The sequence below is a fragment of the Trachinotus anak genome, unplaced genomic scaffold (assembly GCF_046630095.1).
Source record: "Trachinotus anak isolate AG129_WGS33_773 ecotype Australia unplaced genomic scaffold, CSIRO_AGI_Tana_v1 ptg000009l, whole genome shotgun sequence".
NCBI lineage: Eukaryota > Metazoa > Chordata > Actinopteri > Carangiformes > Carangidae > Trachinotus > Trachinotus anak.
Window position 1 is genome coordinate 22,758,238 of NW_027273860.1, and position 19,304 is coordinate 22,777,541.

The window sequence follows — 19,304 nt, forward strand, 5'->3', positions numbered from 1 at the left end:
TTGAGGCAGTATCTCCTACACTGGCATTTTTCAATATACAACATGAACAACTGCAGAAGAATCATATTTCCTGCACAAGCACATATAACATATAAACTGGATCAGGGAAGAAGAGACCAGGGCCTTTGGTCACTCCAATTTAAACAGCACAGTGAAGATAAGACCAAAGCATCCAACTAGTTTATGTGAGCACTGCCAGGTAGACAGGTGTGCATGTAATCATGGATTGAACAAGAGAAACAATTCTTGCAAGAAGTTCTCAGGGAAGCTGGAAGTCAAGGACTTAACAGAAAAAAAACATTAATAAACCTTTAAAGTGGATCAGGCTGAATCATCTTTGATCTTATCAGACAAAACAGGTCCACACAGGAGCAGGAGTGCTTCAGTTGGCGAGAGGAGGGAACAACGAGTAGCTTACTGAAATTTATGGTTAAAAGTTTAGCATCAAAAGTTGGCAAGGAATTGTTTGATGATTCTGAAAGGAAGCTACAGGTGACCAGGAAACATACGGCAGGTAGGCACAGCTGTGCTGTGAATGGGCCAGAGTGGGGAGATTCAGAGGGAATTCAGAGTAAAGACAGTATGGAGATTAGCCAAGAGAAATATAAAACATAAGGAAAAAAGGGAAGCTCTTAATGCTGAATAAGAAAAATAGTGAAAGCATACTGTTGGAGTTTGAGGAAGAAATTCTTCCAAAAAAAGTTTAATTAGGATATGTATCCTATAATATGAGGGGGTATGTGACAAAACCTTTAAGATGCTTTCAATGTCAGCGATTTGGTCATACTGCTATGACATGTAACGGAAGAAGGAGATGTGCTAGATGTGGAGAGGATCATGAATATGATCAGTGTGGGAAAGAAAAGCAACCAAAATGTTGTAATTGGATTGTAATTGTGGAGGCAACGATAACGTTGCATATGGCGGATGTGAAGTCATGAAAAGGGAGGTAGAAATTCAGAAGGTCAGAGTTAAAAACAAAATTACATATGCAGAAACTGTCAAGATGATCACTCAAAAGAGAGAGAGATACAGGAAACACAAATGAAAGGCAACATAACATACAGCAAGATCAGTCAGATAAAGGTGGATTTATTTAAAGAAACTAGTTATTTTCATTGCAGGGGTTATAAATGCTAATACGAAGACAAAATCAAAAAACAGAGAGAATTCAAATAAATCTGAACATTAATGAATTAACATGGGAGGAGGTGAGGAATGATCTCAGTGCTCAGGCAAGCCAGGAGGCAGGATGGGTGGGTTAACAATAGTATGGGTTCACTTTTAAAATGAAATGCACACAGTTTAGTGGCAAATGGTCAAGAGTTTAAAAAATGTATTGAACAAATACCAATAGTTTCAGATATTATTTGTGTGCAAGAAACATGGCTGAAACCAAATCTAGAGTTTAGAATATTAAATTACACTGTGGTTATGTGTGATAGGGAACAGGGAATAGAATCAGAATCAGAATCAGTTTTATTACCAAGTATGTTTCCACATACAAGGAATTTGTGCTGGTGGTTGGTGCAAACAGTAACATAAATAGACTTAGGGTAAAATAAGAGTAGAATTTACAAGTTAAAAATTAAAATAAGATTAAAATAAAATTAAAATAAAATTAAAATAAAAAATATACAACAAAGATGTGGGATATTTGCAATAATGATAAAGACATGGGGAATGTAGCGCAAAAAATATAGAAAATGTAAAAAATATATAAATATAATCTGTGTAGATATTTACACTGTGCGTGTAACGGGAATGAGCAGTAGTTCTATAGGGGGGCAGGGGGGATCAGGGGGATCAGTGACAGTGGGGCTCTCTAGCCTTGTTGATAAGGCTGATAGCAGACGGGAAGAAGCTGTTTTTGTGGCGAGAGGTTTTGGTCCTGAAGGACCGCAGCCTCCTGCCAGAGGGGAGTGTCTCAAAGAGTTTGTGTCCAGGGTGGGAGGAGTCAGCTACAATCTTCCCTGCACGCCTCAGGGTCCTTGAGGCATACAGGTCCTGGAGGGATGGTAGATTGCAGCCAATCACCTTCTCAGCAGAGTGGATGATACGCTGCAGTCTGCTTTTGTCCTTTACAGTGGCAGCAGCGTACCAGATGGTGATGGAGGAGGTGAGGATGGACTCAATGATGGAGGTGTAGAAGTTCACCATCATTGTCCTTGGCAGGTTGAACTTCTTCAGCTGCCTCAAGAAGTACATCCTCTGCTGGGCTTTCTTGATGAGGGAGCTGATGTTCAGTTCCTACTTGAGATCCTGTGTGATGGTGGTTCCCAAGAAGCGGAAATGCTCCACGGTGGCCACGGGGGAGTCACATAGGGTGATGGGGGTGGGTGGGGCTGGGTTTTTCCTGAAGTCCACTATCATCTCCACTGTCTTAAGAGCGTTAAGCTGGTTGTTCTGCCTGCACCAGGTCACCAGACGGTCAGTCTCCCACCTGTAGGCAGACTCATCGCTCATGAGTCCAATGAGAGTGGTGTCGTCTGCAAACTTCAGGAGCTTGACAGACTGATGGCTGGAGGTGCAGGTGTTGGTGTACAGGGAGAAGAGCAGAGGAGAAAGAACGCAGCCTTGTGGGGATCCAGTGCTGATGGTCTGGGAGTCAGACACATGCTTTCCTAGCTTCACGAGCTGCCTCCTGTCAGACAGGAAGTCGGTGATCCACCTGCAGGTGGAGTCAGGCATGCTCAGCTGGGAGAGCTTGTCCTGCAGCAGAGCCGGGCTGATGGTTTTGAAGGCAGAGCTGAAGTGCGCAAACAGGATCCTGGCATAGGTCCCTGAGGAGTCCAGGTGCTGGAGGATGAAGTGGAGAGCCATGTTGACGGCGTTGTTTACAGACCTGTTGCACAGTGCTTCAGGGATGATGAAGAGACAGAGTCAGGACCGGCTGCTTTGCGGGGGTTCTGCTTCTTAAAAAGCCTGCTGACATCTCTCTCCAGGATAGAGAGAGACGTTCCTTTGGTAGGGGAGGAGGAGGGGGGTTCTGATGTGGCTAGTTGTGGATGTGCCAGGGCCCCTGCTGAAGTGGGGGAGGAGAAGATGGTGGTCTGGAGGTGGTGGTTGGACTCGCGGGGGTTGGTGTCAGGCCTGTCCCATTGTCTTTCAAAGCGGCAGTAGAACTCATTCAGATTGTTGGCCAAGCGGAAGTCGTTCATGGAGTGGGGGGGTTTAGGTTTGTAGTTAGTGATCTGTCTGAGCCCTTTCCAGACAGAAGCAGAGTCGTTGGCTGAGAACTGGAGCTGAAGTTTCTCAGAGTACAGTCGTTTAGCTTCTCTCACCGCTTTGCTAAACCTGTGCTTGGACTCTTTAAACCTGTCCCTGTCCCCACTCCTGAAAGCTTCCTCCTTTTGCCTCCTGAGCTGACTGAGCTTAGCTGTGAACCAGGGTTTGTCATTGTTATAACTCACCCTGGTGCATGATGGGATACAGCAGTCCTCACAGAAGCTGATGTATGACGTCACAGCCTCTGTGGACTCATCCAGACTGTTGGAAGCAGTCCTGAACACCTCCCAGTCAGTGCAGTCCAAACATGCTGCAGATCCTCTATGGCTTCACTGCTTCACTCTTTCGATGTCGTCACAACAGGTTTACACAATTTTAGTTTCTGCCTGTATGCGGGAATCAGGTGGACCATCACATGGTCAGAGTGGCCCAGTGCAGCCCGGGGGACGGCGTGATAAGCACCACTGATTGTGGGGTAACAGTGGTCCAGAGTGTTCCCCTCTCTGGTCGGGCAATTAACAAACTGTCTGTATTTGGGCAGTTCGTGGCTGAGGTTCCCTTTGTTAAAGTCACCAAGGACAATAACTACGGAGTCCGGGTTGGTCCGCTCCACACACAGTATCTGCTGTGGCCTGTGGTGGGATGTAAACACCGACCAGGATGAATGAGGTGAACTCACGGGGGGAGTAGAAGGGCCTGCAGTTTATGATGAAAGTCTCCAGGTCAGGAGAACAGTGCTGCAGGATCACTGTCACGTCTTTGCACCAGCCACTGTTTGCATAAAAACAGATTCCTCCACCTTTCGTTTTGCCGGACAGCTCTGTGTCGCGATCCGCTCTGAAGAGTTGGTAACCGGCCAGCTCCAGCGCAGAGTCCGGAATCGATCCACACAGCCACGACTCTGTGAAGCACAGAACGGAAAATGAAGAAAAGTCTCTGTTCTTCTGCACCAGTAGCTGAAGTTCATCCAGTTTGTTGGGCAGTGAACGCACGTTGGAGAGAAAGATACCTGGGAGCGGTGTGCGAAGTCCGCGCCGGCGGAGACGCGCAAGCGCACCGGCACGTTTTCCTCTCCTCCGGCGTTTCACTGCGAGAGCAACGGTCAGTGACCTCTGACCAAAATTCCACAGGTGAGTCGAGAAAGGTGGGAAAAATCCACTGGAGTTGTTTCTCTGATGTTAATGAGCTCTTCTCTGGTGAAAGAGCTCATTAACATCAAACCAAGGCAGAAAACTGAATTTACAAAGAAAATAAGGCAAAAGAGTGCGCACCAACACACCGATGCAGCCATCCGCGGCGCTAAGCAACAGAAGGATGTGATACATTTATGAGGGAAAACATGCCATTCAGGATTGTGAGCAAGAGAAAAGAAGAAGAAAACATAGTGATAGAAGTATGGAATAAAGAAGGAAGGTTAACTATCGTAAACTATTATAATCCATGCAAAAAATTTGATATCAACAAATTAAAACAAATTGGGGAACAAACTAGGAGTCATATTTTTTTGTGTGGGGATTTTAAATCATACGGTTAGCACGTTATGGGGGGGCTCAGATTCAAATGGAGAGATAATAGAACAATTTTTGGAGGATAGCAACATGGTATGTCTTAATGATGGAAGAGGGACAAGGATAGATGTACATACAGGTAATAGTTCAACACTAGATTTAACATTGGCATCAAGAGAGGTGGCAGGAATATGTGACTAGGAAATATGGAAAGAATCAACATAAAGTAGTGATCATTATCCGATAATGAATAAAATAGATAGAGATGTAAGGGGAGAGGAAAGAGAGACATGGTGGGAATTTAGTAAAGCAAAGTGGGAGCAATTTAAGTATGTATGTCAGATGAAAAGTAGAACGATAGATCTCAATCAAGACTTAGATACAATTGATAAGACATTTAGAGAAATAATAATAAAAGCAGCAAAGTCAATTCCCAGGAGTAAAGGGAAAAAGAAGAGAAAGAAAGCAGTAACTGTATAAAGTATGAAACACAAAGAGGAAAACTCAAGAAAGAGCTAAAGAAATATCTGGTGGGAGTATTGAATCTTAAAAGTTTATTTAATATTGAGGATGGGAAATGTAAAGCATTGTTTGAATATTTAAATGAAACAGGGTTAGCAAAGAGAATTTAGGAGGGTTTTTTTTCCTGAGGGACTGATTAACCTTCTGGCCCACACTCGCGGTAATGCACCTTTTACGCTAGGTGCCACCCAGGTCTACCCATAGACTGTATATAAAAAGTGTCTACCCCATACAGTCTATGGTTCACCCTCCGAGGCAGAAGGTGGTGATAATTCTCCCGTATACTTGGTGCCGGAAGAAGAAGAGGAAGAAGAAGCGGCATTGTTAGGGCTTTTATTTTTGAAACGGTTTCCTGGTTGTTCCTTGATGTGAGGTTGAATGACTGTGCGGTGGTTTATCCAGCCCAGGGAGCGGGGTATGTCTGTACATGTTAAAAGATAAGGTGCTGTTGATGCGTGTTTGAAACTGACGGTAGCCTGACCGAAGCCAGTTCTGCGGTGATGTCTTCCTACAGCGGAGTTACTGGCGGGATTCACGGGCTTCTGCTCAAACTTCATGAATCACTGTCAGACGAAGACAGCCGAGCTGCGGCTTTGAAATGTCACGATATAGTCGGTGACTTGGGGCAGGAGTGCATGCTAACACCAACCGAAGATGGCCTTGGTAAGACAGTGAAGTCCCTCAGACACTTCTCTCAAAGTCTCTAGAAACTAATTGAATCCGCGCCTAACTCGTTAACAAGTAATTTAAGGTGAACAATGCTTCTGTTGACGAGCGTAAACACCGTGCAGGAGAAGGTGCAGTATGTACTTTAAGAAGCTACTCATCAGTTCGTTATGCAGAAAATGCTTTAATAACTTTGACAACTTTTATTTAGTTTACCTGTATTATAACACCCTTTTCCGCCAAAACGCTCCGTGATGGGCTGCAACCATTCTTGTATTGTCAGAAATATCATCACAACCATGTGACTCTGACGATCAATTCAAAGCTTGCAGGAGTTTACTGTCATGGCTCCATTGGAAGCATGGATGTATTAAAAGAAGTGTGCATTGTTAAACTACCAAAAGAAAAGTGTTGAAGTGTCAAAAACTTTTCAACAGTGTTTAGAAGTGTGCAGGATGCTCTAACCACAGATTTCCTCCATGCCACTTTGCTCTTCAGTGGGACTCATTTATTTCACATCACATGTGGCACAAAGCGTTTGCTCTTATTATCACATTACAAACACAAGCTCTGACCCAGGGCTTCACACTTAGCATCCTGGCCCCCAGCTCTTCCAGATCCTCTTCCCTCCACCCAACTTTGATCCAACTTGAAACCACATTGACATGGACTTTTTTTTCTTGAAAAACTACTGAAACAATCAATCAATCAATTACTAAATCAGCTAATTGTTGTAACTCTTGTCAGGATTATGCTGAAAAAATTTTTAACATTTCCATATGATTACATCTTGCATCCTCATCTTGCAGTTTTACAAACGTCCTTATTGTTCTCCAAAGACTATGGACTGCTCAGCTTCCTCAGGAAGTCCCTGCCATCAGATGAGGTGGGCATCAAGCAATATTAGTGAACAATAATGCAGTAAACTGAGAAGTTCTTATGTTGACACAGAGATCTGTTTTTCAGTTTCGGGACACCCGAGTTGAGATCCTGTTGTTTTTGGGGACATTCTTGGACAGGGTTTCACCAAGAATTAAAGGTTGGGAGAAGACTTATGCTGTTGATATAAGAGTAAGTTCTCTACTTCTACAAGGATAAATATTAAGAATTCTTTAACACGTGTTTATGTGTATGATGAGAACTTTAGACATGGAGAGCATCACTGTGACAGCAATGAAGGCCAAGGAAACATAATTGCATGTACAGATGTGTCCATGTATTACTGTATAAATAATTAGAAACATCTCTTAGTATAACAAAAGGCAATTCAGCAGTACCACAAACTAACAAAACATTTGCATGTTTACATGCAGTTCCACAAATTGATAATGTTTTTTTTATTATCTCCATTTTTTTATGCAGGATACCTGCATGGCTGTGTATATGAAGGAAAAAGTGGCCAAATGTCGAACTCCGGTGTTGGAGCTCCTTATTAAGGTTGGTTTCTGTATCCATCTGGTGTGTTTAGTGGATGCCTTTAAAAGTAGTTGATTAGAGCTTATTCTTGTTAAATCCTCAATGCAGGTTCTCCAAACAACAAAGGCTTCCAGTATTGCTGCAGACTTTAAAATCTGTGAAATATTTAACAGATTCTACAGCGAGCTTTGTCAGAAGAGCAAACTACCAGATTCAGGTGAGTCTGCATTTGATGCTAAGCTTTGGTTAAACATTTTAAAGAGAATGAAAATGCAAATCCGTGAAACATTTTTTTTAATTTTCTGGGAGTAGTGCTTGGAAAAATCTATGAGTTGCTGGGAGTTCTTGCAGAAGTTCACCCCAGTGAGATGATTAACAACTCTGACAAACTCTACAGAGCCTATCTGGGGGAGCTAAAAGAGCAGGTTTGTTACACAGATGATATGTCAGTGATATAGATCAAATGATTTATTTCCCGTAGGTGTGCATTTGAGGGTGAATGGTTGTTTGTATCTATACATCAGCAAAGTCCAGGGTGTACCCCACCCTCGCCCAATGTGAGCTGGTATTGGGTTTTCAGTTTGTTTTTTTTGGGGGGGGGTGTGGGTTTTTTTCAGATGACTTCTTCAACAAAGGAACCAAAACTTTTTGTTGTTGCTGGATGTTTGAAAGGAATCACTGCTCTAATGGTCAACTTCACCAAAACTATGGAGGAAGGTGTGTGTGTGTATATTTCACATTTACAACAAACATTCTTACTTCTGTTTCTGAGGCTGTATGATTAGTGGGTTACAGTGTGACTCTGACTTGCAGATCCAGCTACGTCTAAGGAAATTTTTCAGTTTGCCCTGAAGGCAGTCAGTCCCCAGGTAAATGTCACGGTCTGGGTCTCATTGTCACTCCAGGTGGTATTGGCCTATTGCAGATTTGATGGTAACTTTGAATGAACTTCTTGTTTTCAATTTTTGCTGTAGATGGAAATGAGCCGCTATGCTGTGACGTTTGGTAAGGACTTTGGTTTTCCATAGCAAAATGAAGACAACACTCCTTGGAAACTAACACATTTTTGATTCTGTGTCTTAAACAGCTGGGCTTAGATTATTTGCTAGACATGCATCCCAGTTCAGCAGCTGCCTAATGGACGAATACAAGACTTTGTTTGAGGTCATGTCCAAACTCTGTGGACACATCAATGCTGAGATGAAAAAGAGCAGTTACTTTGCACTGGAGGCCTTCCTCAAGCAGGTAAACACTTGAAGGCTTGTTCACATAGACACAAATACAGAAACCATGTAGTCAGTCAGACTGACCAGTTAATACAATGATTGAAACAGAACTCCTAAATTTATTCAGTGGCACAGTTCTCTTTGAAGCTAATGGAGTTTAATAGATAGATGGATAGGAATACTGTATTCATCCCCTAGGGGAAATTCAATTGTCCACTAACGTGCAGTTTATATTAATAGTCAGGTCATGAGCCACTTCCTTTTTCTGAGGTGTTGAATAGTCTGATTGCAGTGGCAACAAAGGATCTCCTTAGCCATTCAGTCCTGCAGCAAGATGAGAGGTTTGCTGCAGCTGTAGCTACTTCTTTGGCCTGCAAGGATGTTGTGGAGAGGGTGATTGGTATTGTCCTAGATGGCATTCAGCGTACACTGTATGTGTCTCTCCACAACAGTCCTGAGAGATTACAGACTCCTGCCAAGCACAGACCCAGACTTTTTTATCAGCTTGTCCAGTCTCCTTGTGTTCTTGTCTGACATGCTGCTGCCCTATCAGATTGTAGCATAAAAGAGGACACTCACCACCACTGACTGATGAAACGTGCAGCATTTCACTGCAGTTGTCAAAGGACTTGAGCTTCTTGAGTAAACAGAGCTGGCTCTGCCCCTTCTGGTAGATGGCATCCATGTTCAGGGACCAGTCCAATTTACTGTCCAGACACAGCACACCTAGGTATTTATAAGTCTGCACCACCTCAATGTCCTTCTCTCCAATGTTGACTGGCTGAAGGATGGGCCTAGACTCAAAGTTGTATTTAAAGTCAGTAGTATACAGGGTGAATAGGAGTGGAGCCAGAACAATCCCTTGTGGAGCCCCAGTTCTGCTCACTACTGTCTCTGAGATGCAAGACATGCAAGAGCCAGAATACTCCTGAATTCCACCGCCACTGCAAGGCAATTCTTTTCTGATCATTTTTCAGGTTGCAATGCTGGTGGCTGAAAATATTGAGGAACATAAAAGTAAATTGAAGTTCTTCATGCAGAAGTTCTGCAGCATCATTAAAACCATGGACTCAACACACAAAGAGCTGTCCATCGCCATACGAGGATATGGATTTTTTGCAGCTGTATGTTGACTGCTTTTTTTTTTTTTTTTTGCTCTAATTGCAGTTGTAAAAGTTTGTGTATGAATTTAAAATGTTAAATGCCATAAATTAATTAAATTAATGTAATCTAAATTTCCGTCATTTGTTTGCACATAATGTTGTGTATCTGGATTGTTTCACATTTGGGTTCCTGTACAAGCTACTGGACAATCTTAAATTTAATCTAGACTTCTTTATACAAAATGCAAAAAAAATATATTTTTCTTCTGTAGCCATGCAAGAAAGTTTGCCCACAAGATGTAGACTTGATGTACACAGAGCTGATTCAGCGCTGTAAGCAGATGTACCTGACTGAGTCTGATGGGGAGGAGGACAGCTTCTACCAGCTGCCCAGCTTCCTTGACTCTATAGCCAGTGTCCTGATTCACCTGGACAAGGTAACAAACTCACAGTCTGTCATTCACTTTGACCAAATGTTGATTAACAGCAGTACCCTGAATCAAACTGACAAGCTTGAGATGGTTTCCTCTCAATGGACCCTTTTGGAGATTTCAGTCCTATCTGTATGTGCCTGTGTACACCTTTATACATTCCACAATAGCAAGAAAGACTCACTTCACCCTAACAATTGTCTAATTTGAACTTCTGATTTGTGACAATGTCCTCAGATTCCAGAGGTCTACACACCACTCCTGGAGCGTCTCCTTGTGGTGCAAATCGACAGCTTCCCTCAGTACAGTGAGAGGATGCAGAGTGTTTGTTGCAAGTCCATCCTGAAGGTGCTGGTGGCCACAGCCGCGAAAGGTCCTGTACTGTGGAGTTTCATTAGCTCTGTGGGTATGTTGATCATGAGCACACTGTATCACATGGCCTTGTTCTTTGACACTGCCCTAAATCAGCTTCTGTTTTTAGCAGCACCAGGTAAGATGTATGTTAATATCAAAGCCTTTTATAAAGTAATTTATTTGACTAATGATGTGTGTTAACTAGTTTAGTAAAATGAATGCATGTATGAGGTGTGCACCGAGACTGCAGTAATGGTAAAGGGCTATTAAATACAGTGGAAATAGACCTTCTGATTGTAACATGCTACTTTTGTATAACTCTTATCATCTAGAGATGAGATGGCACCTAACACCTGCAAAAAGATTTACTTTTGCTTCTTTTCCAGTGCACCAGGGCTTGATTCGAGTCTGTTCAAAACCCATCATGCTTTCTGAGGTCAGATGTTTTCACTTGTTTTCATAAAGGAATTTATACACAAGTGTATATACTTACTAACTTAATGTTTTATTCACGGTGATATTCAGTTTCCCTAAATGAAAACATCTTGTTTTTTGTTATCTGATAGATTGATAGAAGAAATAGGCCTTTTTGTCCTTCTTTTCCCAGAACAAAGACAGTGGAAATGATCCCTCTCAGTCATCCCAAGTTCGTGCTGGAAAGTGGAAAGTTCCATCTAGTCACAACTACCATGATCTGTTTAAAGGACTTTTAGACTGTGATCAGTTGAAGGTACAGCTGTGTACTTTTAAGTTTCATTAACACTTGGGGAACCAAGAATTTGTATGTCTAATTTCAGCAGTTTGTTTGGCATAGTCTAGTAATGTCTAGAATGCAAGTTAGTACTGTTCATTTAGCCATTTAGCTCCCATGTGAGGACAGTGTTTATGTATAAACAGTGTTTATATACAATGTTTTATATACAGTGTTTACTTACATACATACATGCATACATACATGCATACATACATACAAAAAAACCTCCCTCTCACCCCCCGCTGGGGTGGTGTGTGTGTCTTCCTTGGGTCCTCTACCAGAGGCCTGGGAGTTTGAGGGTTCTGTGCAGTATCTTAGCTGTTCCTAGGACTGTGCTTTTCTGGACAGAGACCTCAGATGTTGTAACTGGAATCTCCTGGAGCCACTCTCACAGTTTGGGGGTCAGAGCCCCCAGTTCTCTGATTACCTCTGCCACCACTGTTGCCTTTACTGTCCACATCTTCTCTAGCTCCTCTTTCAGCCCTTTGTATTTTTCAAGCTTGTGTTCCTTCTTCTTGATGTTGCTGTTGCATGGGATTGCTGAATCTATCACCATTGCCTTCTTCTGTCGTTTGTCGACCAACACAATGTCCAGTTGGTTAGCCATCACCAGTTTGTCAGTCTGGATCTGGAAATCCTTAGCTCGGTCGTTCTCAACCACCTTAGGAGGTGTCTTCAGTTTTAGCCTTGGGACTTCCAGCCCATACTCAGCGCAGATGTTCCTGTACACTATGCCAGCCACTTGGTTATGGCGTTCCATGTACGCTGTTCCTGCCTGCATTTTACACCCTGCTGTTATGTGCTGAACTGTCTCATGGGCATCTTTGCACACCCTGCACCTGAGGTCCTGCCTGGTTTGGTGGACCCAAATCCACCAAACCAGGCAGTACAAGATCAATAGAGGGCAGTCTATTGATCTTGTACTGAGTGCCTGTTCTTGTGCTGCCATGATTAGTGCTTCTGTGCTGTCTTTCAGCAACCAGCCTTTTCCAGCAACCGGTAGGATTTCTTGATATCAGCCACTTCTTCTATCTGTCGGTGGTACGTGCTGTGTAGGGTCTTGTCCCTCCATGATGGTTCATCCTCCTCCTCATCATCCTCGGGTTTCTGCAGCGTGATGTATTCACTTAGCAGTTCATCTTTGGGGGCTGTCTTCCTGATGTACTCCTGGATCTTAGTTGCTTCATCCTGGACAGTGGTCCCTTACACTCACTAGACCTCGGCCTCCCTCGTTCCACTTCGTGTACAGTCTCACTGTGCTGGACTTGGGATGAAACCCTCCATACATTGTGAGGAGCTTCCTCATCTTTATGTCAGTGGCCTCTATCTCCTCCTTTGGTCAGCTTATTATATCTGGGTATCTGATGACTGGCAGGGTATATGTGTTGATGACTCAGGTCTTGTTCTTCCCATTCAGCTTTCAAGATCTGCCTTATTCTGTGTAGGTATTTGGCTATGGCTGACCTCCTTGTGGCCTCCTCATGGTTTCCATTTGCCTGTGGGACCCCACAGGTATTTGCAGCTGTCCTGAACATCTGCAATGTTGCCCTCTGGTAGTTCAACCACATTGGTTCTGATCATCTTCCCCCTCTTTGATACCATCTGACCACATTTATCTAGTCCAAATGATATTCCGATGTTGTTGCTGTAGATCCTGGTGATGTGGATCAGTAAGTCAGTGTCTTGCTCATTCCTGGCATACAGCTTGATGTCATCCATGTAGAGGAGGTGGCTGATGGTTGCTCCACATCACTCTTTGATGATCTGGCTGAGGGGGTTCAGGCTTATGCATAACAGTAGCGGGGATAGTGCATCACCTTGGTATATGCCACTCTTGATGGTAACTTGTGCAGTTAGATTTGAGTTGATATTATATCACCTGCGCGTGTTAGTCAGCTCTCAAAGCTACAGAAAGGTGTAAAGAAGAAAGGGGTACCTAAGAAGCACAACAAACTGTCTATACCTGAGGCACTGGAGACTACCATATAAAGACTCACAGCTCTGGCTACCCACCTGAAGATATGCACAAGACAAGCAGAAGGTAAGAGGATAAACAGGATGGCAGGGATAACACACAAGAACAGTTCCCCTAGGGATGAGACTGAACATTACTTGAAGAACATATGGGAGAAAGAGGCATTGCATAACACCAATGCTCAGTGGCTAGTGGAACTAAGAGCAGACCACAGCAATCTCCCAGAACAAGATCCAGTAACCATCACAATGGCAGACATCCAAGAAAGAGTGTCGGGCACGAAGAGCTGGACTGATCATAAAGGATTCTCAGAAGGGAGCGACTTCATCCAACTACTGGCGGATAACCTGCCTCTGCACAACATGGAAACTCTTGTCAGGTGTCATACCGGCACGTACTGGCACGTAGCCCAGTACATGAGTGGGGCCCAGAAAGGAATTGGTACTAATACCAGGGGAGCCAAGCACCAGTTACTGGTCAATAGAGCAGTCACTCGAGACGGCAAGACCAGGCAGGTCAACCTGTGCACTGCCTGGATTAATGACGAGATAGCCTGTGACTCAATGCCACACAAGTGGATACTGGAATGCTTGGAAATGTATATGCTGTTTTTTGTTTTTTGTTTTTTATCACCTGCAAAAGTACTTTGAATCCTACTCTGTGTACTCTGTACACCTTTATCTTTGAGCCTTTGTTTTCTCCTTCACTCCCTGTCTTTATAAGCTGGGGGATGAGGGATGCTGTGTACGCTGCAGAAGAAATTGTTTTATTGTCCTCAGATGAACAAGTGAAAAAATACTTTTCTGGGCAGAAAATCTAACTAGTCTTACATGAAAGAACTTAAAATAAGCTGTACATTATATTTTGTGTCTTCCTCTGCAGGACTCAGGATTTCTGGATGGAGCTTTTGAAAGTCAGAATGCTGCCCTTGTGTCTTTGAGCCGTCTCCTTTATGATGAGTTGGTGAAATCAGTTCTCAAAATTGTGGAGAAATTGGACTTGTCTGTGCAGAAAGTGACAACAGGAGAGGAGGTGAGGTCTCATTCTTAAGTCCCACTTTAATTTAGTTCACTGACATTCAAAAAAGGTTGTTGAAAGGTACACAGAACAAATGCAATGCAATGTCCTGCACACTACCTGATTTGCTAGTGGATAGCATATGTTGATACTGTTTATGATGATATAAACAATATCAACATATCCTATAAGATTATGATTATGTAACAGACTCCTTTCCCCTACCATTGATTTGGATGGCAGGAAAATGTAAAAGCTTTTTTTACACTTGCTATTGATAGCATCAGTTTAACATTATTCATCTAATCTTGAAAAGCCTTCCTATCTGTTGATGCATGGCACTTGCCTCCTTGCCTGTCAGGCTCCGGATGATACAGCCCACGTCCTGCCCTCCTCTGACCCCACAGCTCATCTGTTGCCCAATAAGATCAAAGACTTCACAGCCTTTATCAACCTGGTGGACTTCTGCAGGTGATGGAGACACAACATGAAAACTAGAAACTGAACAGAACAGTGCTGGATGCCTCTCATGCATGACACTGTTTATTATTTTAGTAAGACACTGGCCCAGTAGATCCCGTCTCAGGTTTCAACATTAGATTTCATTTTCACCTTAGTTTTCACTTGCCATCAGTGTCCACCAAGGAGTTTGGTTTAATTGTCAAAGTGAACTCACAACTGTAACTTGCAGTTCCTATTGGTAGTCTTACTGTTATCATACTTTAACCTACTTTAACATACTCTAGCACATTTACAGCTCATTTCAACCACTGTTTTCTTTGTCCCTGCCTCTGTAGTGAGTTGTTGCTGACTAAACATGTGGAGTATTTTCAGACCTGGATGTATCCGTTAAGCCATGAACTCATCCTCCACTCTATCCGAAATCCACTTGTCAGTGGCTTTTACAAGCTGCTCTCTGTCACTATGAAAATCGCCAAGAGAACCAAGTACTACCAGGTAATTTGGCTACTAATGCAAGGCATCCGGTTTGTTATTTTGGCCATCACACTGGACTCACTGGCAGGGCATTTCAGTAATTATCTGGGCAGGTCAAAACTTGTTTTCAACATTCCCAGGTACATTGAATTGTGTTTAGCAACTCTTATATAAGTTAAATACGTGCATTGGATTTTGTTTTCAGCTTGTAAAAGGAATAGTTGTAATGTCATGCAGTGTACTCCTCACACTGAATATATAATAAAAACACAAATCTTCTTATGAACAGGGAGTTGGCCTGAGAAGCTCTGCATCCCCCCAGAGTGACTCAGTGAAAAGTGCTTGTTTTGCACTCTTCTCAAAGTTTGGAAAAGAGGTATTTCATGGGAGTGTAGTAACTAAAACAAACGTAATGTGTAAGAAGATGTTAGTGACTAAACGTGGTTTCCCACCAGGTGTGTGTAAGAGTGAAGCAGTACAAAGATGAGCTGCTGTCATCCTGCTTGACATTTGTCCTTTCGCTGCACCACAGCATTGTAGCTCTAGACATCAAGGCCTTCTGTCCTGCTCTTGAGGTAGGATTCTTTTATTGTTTTGTAATGTATTTACAAGTGAGATGAAGGTGGTTGAATACAGCTTAAAACAAAAACATAAATACAGTGTGATTTACTGTGGTTATTTCCAAACAGGGACACTTGCACCTCAAAGGGTACTTTTTTCATAAAATTCATAAAACGGAATTTACAGTTTAATTTAAGAAAATGGCCATATAGTAGTAGTAGTAGTAGTAGTAAGAAAAAAATACAAAGTTATATCCCCTATTATTCACTGACTTTTAAATCATCAATGACTCAACCAGTTTACAATCACTTCAAATGAACTCTGTCATTGTTTTTCATTTATTCATGAAGTGGTTTTTGTATTGTGCTAAGTTTTGATTTCTTGTTTATAGGTGGGTGGGTGGAGGCATGTTTTGCAGGGTGGGGGTGGAAGTATTATGTTCTGGTGGTTGCTTTGTATGTAAGGATCTGTTTGTTCTACAGGCATGTATATGCAATTACGTAGAGTGTTAAATTGTTCTAAAATGATAAAAATGTAGGGGGAAAAAATGAACACACTTAGTACACGACGAGTGAGTTCATCTCACCAAGCTGTTGGAGGATGTCTGTGTAATAAGGTTGGAAACCTGAATGTGTAGATTTGTGTGTGTGTGTGTGTGTGTGTGTGTGTGTGTGTGTAAATGGTGCATGTAGGTAGCTCTGAAACTGGGTCTGAGCCATGCTCCTTTGGCCAACGCAGCCCTAGATGCTCTTGAGGACTGGTCCTCCCACATTCCTCTGGAGACTATGCAGCCCAGCTACACAAACATCCTCCCTCTTCTGGACGGATACCTGAAAACCACCCCCAACAACAGTAAGCCACACTTGCATCACAGATGTTTGTGAGGTGATGGAAATTTAAAATGGTTTCAGTTTAGTAAATGGAGACATCGTCCAAATTAATAAAAAATCTAATCCATGTGTTCTTGACTCCAGACAAAGACGACAGCAGCTGGGAGGTGACGTCGTCTTTGTCTTCAAGAAGTGACAGAGGATACAGCAGAGTGATGACGAGGCTTCTGAAGCAATCCAAGCAGCTTTCTATGGTAATGGATGGGAAACATGTATTTCAGGAGCCATTTCTCAGTTCAGTTTTGCTTGTTTTATATAGATCAGCCTCAGCTTTAATTTGAGTAGTTTGTTTGTTTGACTTCATGTGTATATCTCCCACCCAGTTCTTTGTATGTTGATATAAACCTACTCAAATTAAATATGAGACTTGGCTGTTTTATGTAGTCTCCATCATTTTATTCCAAACCGAATGTGCTGCAGCTCAGAGCCTGAAGACCAAAAACTGCGTATTTGTCCAAATATTTAGTCTTGTCTGTATGTGATTTGCTGTCTTCATAGTTTAACTTCAGGCTCAACCTTAATCAAGTATTATGTCCAGAGTTTAACATCTGTGGTCTCTAGACTGGTGACTACACTGCCCCTATAAGTCTGAGTAAAGTATAATATTTTAATAAACTACCTCAGTTTGGTTGCAGCTACTGTAGCAAGGATAATATACTGTATTGACTTTAGTCCATGAGGTTGAGTAGAAACACTGATGAAGAAGTAAGAAAACTGATGAGCAGACCCTAGAATGACTTGGGGATTTGTGCTGGAGCAACTAAATTTCGTGTGCAGGGGCTTTATATTTGTGAGAAAACTGAGGTCCTGTATTTTTACTTGTACCTGATTGCAGGAGGATGCTCCTCTTGTCACGGTGAGGCTCAGGGTTGTAAAACTGCTCGGTCACCTGGGAGGAAAGCTGAACAGAAACCTTGTAACTGGTAGAGACTCACACACCTTATCTTCTCATTATACTTTACATTGACATTTTGTGCATTTGGTCTGTGCTCCAGAGTGATGTTCCAAGACTCATGACAGTGAATAGAGATGGAGGCTGTGTTTTTTTGTTGACGATAAGTCTCTGTTTTGGTAATTAGTGGTCTCATCAGAGGACATGATGAAGAAATTTGTTGCGTGGGACTCAGAGAAAAGGCTGAGTTTTGCAGTGCCATTCACCGATATGAAGCCAGTCATCTACCTTGACCCATTTCTGCCTCGCATCAGTGAACTGGCTCTGTCCACAAGTGACAGACAAACCAAAGTACGTCATCTAACATTGAAGAGTTTCCGCTGTCAGCTGCTGTTCCCAAGATTAATTTGATACAAAGTCTGATAGAGACTGTCACATCATCCATTCGGAACAAGTGAATATGATAATCCAGTCTCTTGTCTCTGATGCAGGTAGCAGCTTGTGAGCTGCTCCACAGCTTAGTGGTCTACATGGTTGGGAAGAGTGCACAGATGGTGGAGGAGAAGAATACTTTGCCACCTATGTACAAGCTACACAAGAGGCTGTTTCCTGTGCTGCTGCGTCTGGCCTGTGATGTCGATCAGGTGTGTGCACTCCAGCGAGATAGTTACCCCAGATACAGTTCTGACTGGTCATAACATGTCCTTAAAAATCATGAGATTTGGAGGGGTTGTAATCATGAGACATGTTGATAAATAAACCCTCTGAAGAAACTCTGGAGAATATTTCCATTTGTGCTCCATCATTTAAATAATTTATTTTATTCGCTCCCTGAGCTAAATGTTAAATATACCTGTTGATTTAGCTGCTACATTTGCAAAATGTTCACATGTTATTGCACATCATGCACCAGTCTGTCATTGGTTAGTGGTTCTCTTTCAACATTTGTTTCAGTGTCTCACTATGGGACACACCCCTTGCGCTGTCCCCCAGAAGCCCAATTACACTACGCCAGTCTTGACTGGCAGACAGATGTGTCATCTGCTCCCCAAAGGAGTGACTTTCTCCTGCTGTAGGACCCAATGTAATGTCACATCTCCAGTCTAAAACCTTTTCTCGCTCCCAGTAGCTACCTCTCAGACGGTGCAGTTTACAAGCTAGCTAAACTGTTCACAGAATGTGAACCATTCTGTGACCACTCAGAATGGTTCGGCAACCACTCGGTTGCCGAACGGTAACGGCAGCTGTCTGAGAGCAAACAGTTAGGCTGTCAACGAAACGGTAGCTACTGCACCTGATCACCATACTAGCTGCCCACGGCTTTTTATTACAGAGCCAAGCCGACTCAGAGCTAACCTTTCCCTCACCATGGACAAGGGTAAGCTGCTGATGAACATGTGTGCGTGCAGTAACAAGGTGTCTGGGTCAGACACCCAGTCTGCCTGTGCCACGTGCCTAGGGCTGCAACACGCCCAGGCTAGCATCCCCAAAAACCCCATCCAGGGAGGGTCAGCGTTGGACTGGGCCGACATAGAGGGAAGCAGGTTCTCCCACCTGCTGCCCAGTTGAACCTCTGCTGGCTTCTCACCACCATGACTTCAGCGGGCCTGCCCTCCCCTCCAAAGCGGATAGTTTTCAGTCGTCACTGACAGAGAAAAGCTACAAGGCGGTGGCCATACCGGTGAAGGCTCTGAACGCGTTGTTGCTGCTGCTGGCCTACCAGGCTGAATTACAGGACGACATGTCATCTTCACCAACCCCAGCCCTGTGGGACAAGCTGTGCGTGGTCACAGATCTCTGCCTGCATCTGCACAGGTGCGCCATC

General features: G+C 43.2%; 1 protein-coding gene across 3 annotated transcripts in view; it reads left to right on the forward strand.

Annotated features, from left to right (window-relative positions):
* Positions 1-5,505: 5,505 nt before the first annotated feature.
* Positions 5,506-19,304, forward strand: part of prkdc (protein kinase, DNA-activated, catalytic subunit) — a 50,267-nt gene continuing 36,468 nt past the window's right edge. For 2 of the 3 annotated variants that reach the window (XM_071485879.1, XM_071485880.1), the window contains exons 1-25: positions 5,507-5,921; positions 6,734-6,810; positions 6,891-6,995; positions 7,287-7,361; positions 7,449-7,557; positions 7,653-7,765; positions 7,958-8,057; positions 8,154-8,209; positions 8,315-8,345; positions 8,428-8,585; positions 9,544-9,690; positions 9,942-10,106; positions 10,338-10,506; positions 10,841-10,890; positions 11,062-11,184; positions 14,066-14,215; positions 14,562-14,671; positions 14,998-15,157; positions 15,426-15,512; positions 15,592-15,711; positions 16,390-16,549; positions 16,672-16,781; positions 17,423-17,510; positions 17,667-17,830; positions 17,971-18,123. In XM_071485879.1, coding sequence (XP_071341980.1) covers positions 5,759-5,921; positions 6,734-6,810; positions 6,891-6,995; positions 7,287-7,361; positions 7,449-7,557; positions 7,653-7,765; positions 7,958-8,057; positions 8,154-8,209; positions 8,315-8,345; positions 8,428-8,585; positions 9,544-9,690; positions 9,942-10,106; positions 10,338-10,506; positions 10,841-10,890; positions 11,062-11,184; positions 14,066-14,215; positions 14,562-14,671; positions 14,998-15,157; positions 15,426-15,512; positions 15,592-15,711; positions 16,390-16,549; positions 16,672-16,781; positions 17,423-17,510; positions 17,667-17,830; positions 17,971-18,123 — 2,943 coding nt within the window. In that variant the 5' untranslated portion in view covers positions 5,507-5,758. Of the gene's footprint in view, positions 5,922-6,733; positions 6,811-6,890; positions 6,996-7,286; positions 7,362-7,448; positions 7,558-7,652; positions 7,766-7,957; positions 8,058-8,153; positions 8,210-8,314; positions 8,346-8,427; positions 8,586-9,543; positions 9,691-9,941; positions 10,107-10,337; positions 10,507-10,840; positions 10,891-11,061; positions 11,185-14,065; positions 14,216-14,561; positions 14,672-14,997; positions 15,158-15,425; positions 15,513-15,591; positions 15,712-16,389; positions 16,550-16,671; positions 16,782-17,422; positions 17,511-17,666; positions 17,831-17,970; positions 18,124-19,304 lie in introns of all 3 variants that reach the window. The other variant, XM_071485881.1, reaches the window with a different exon arrangement.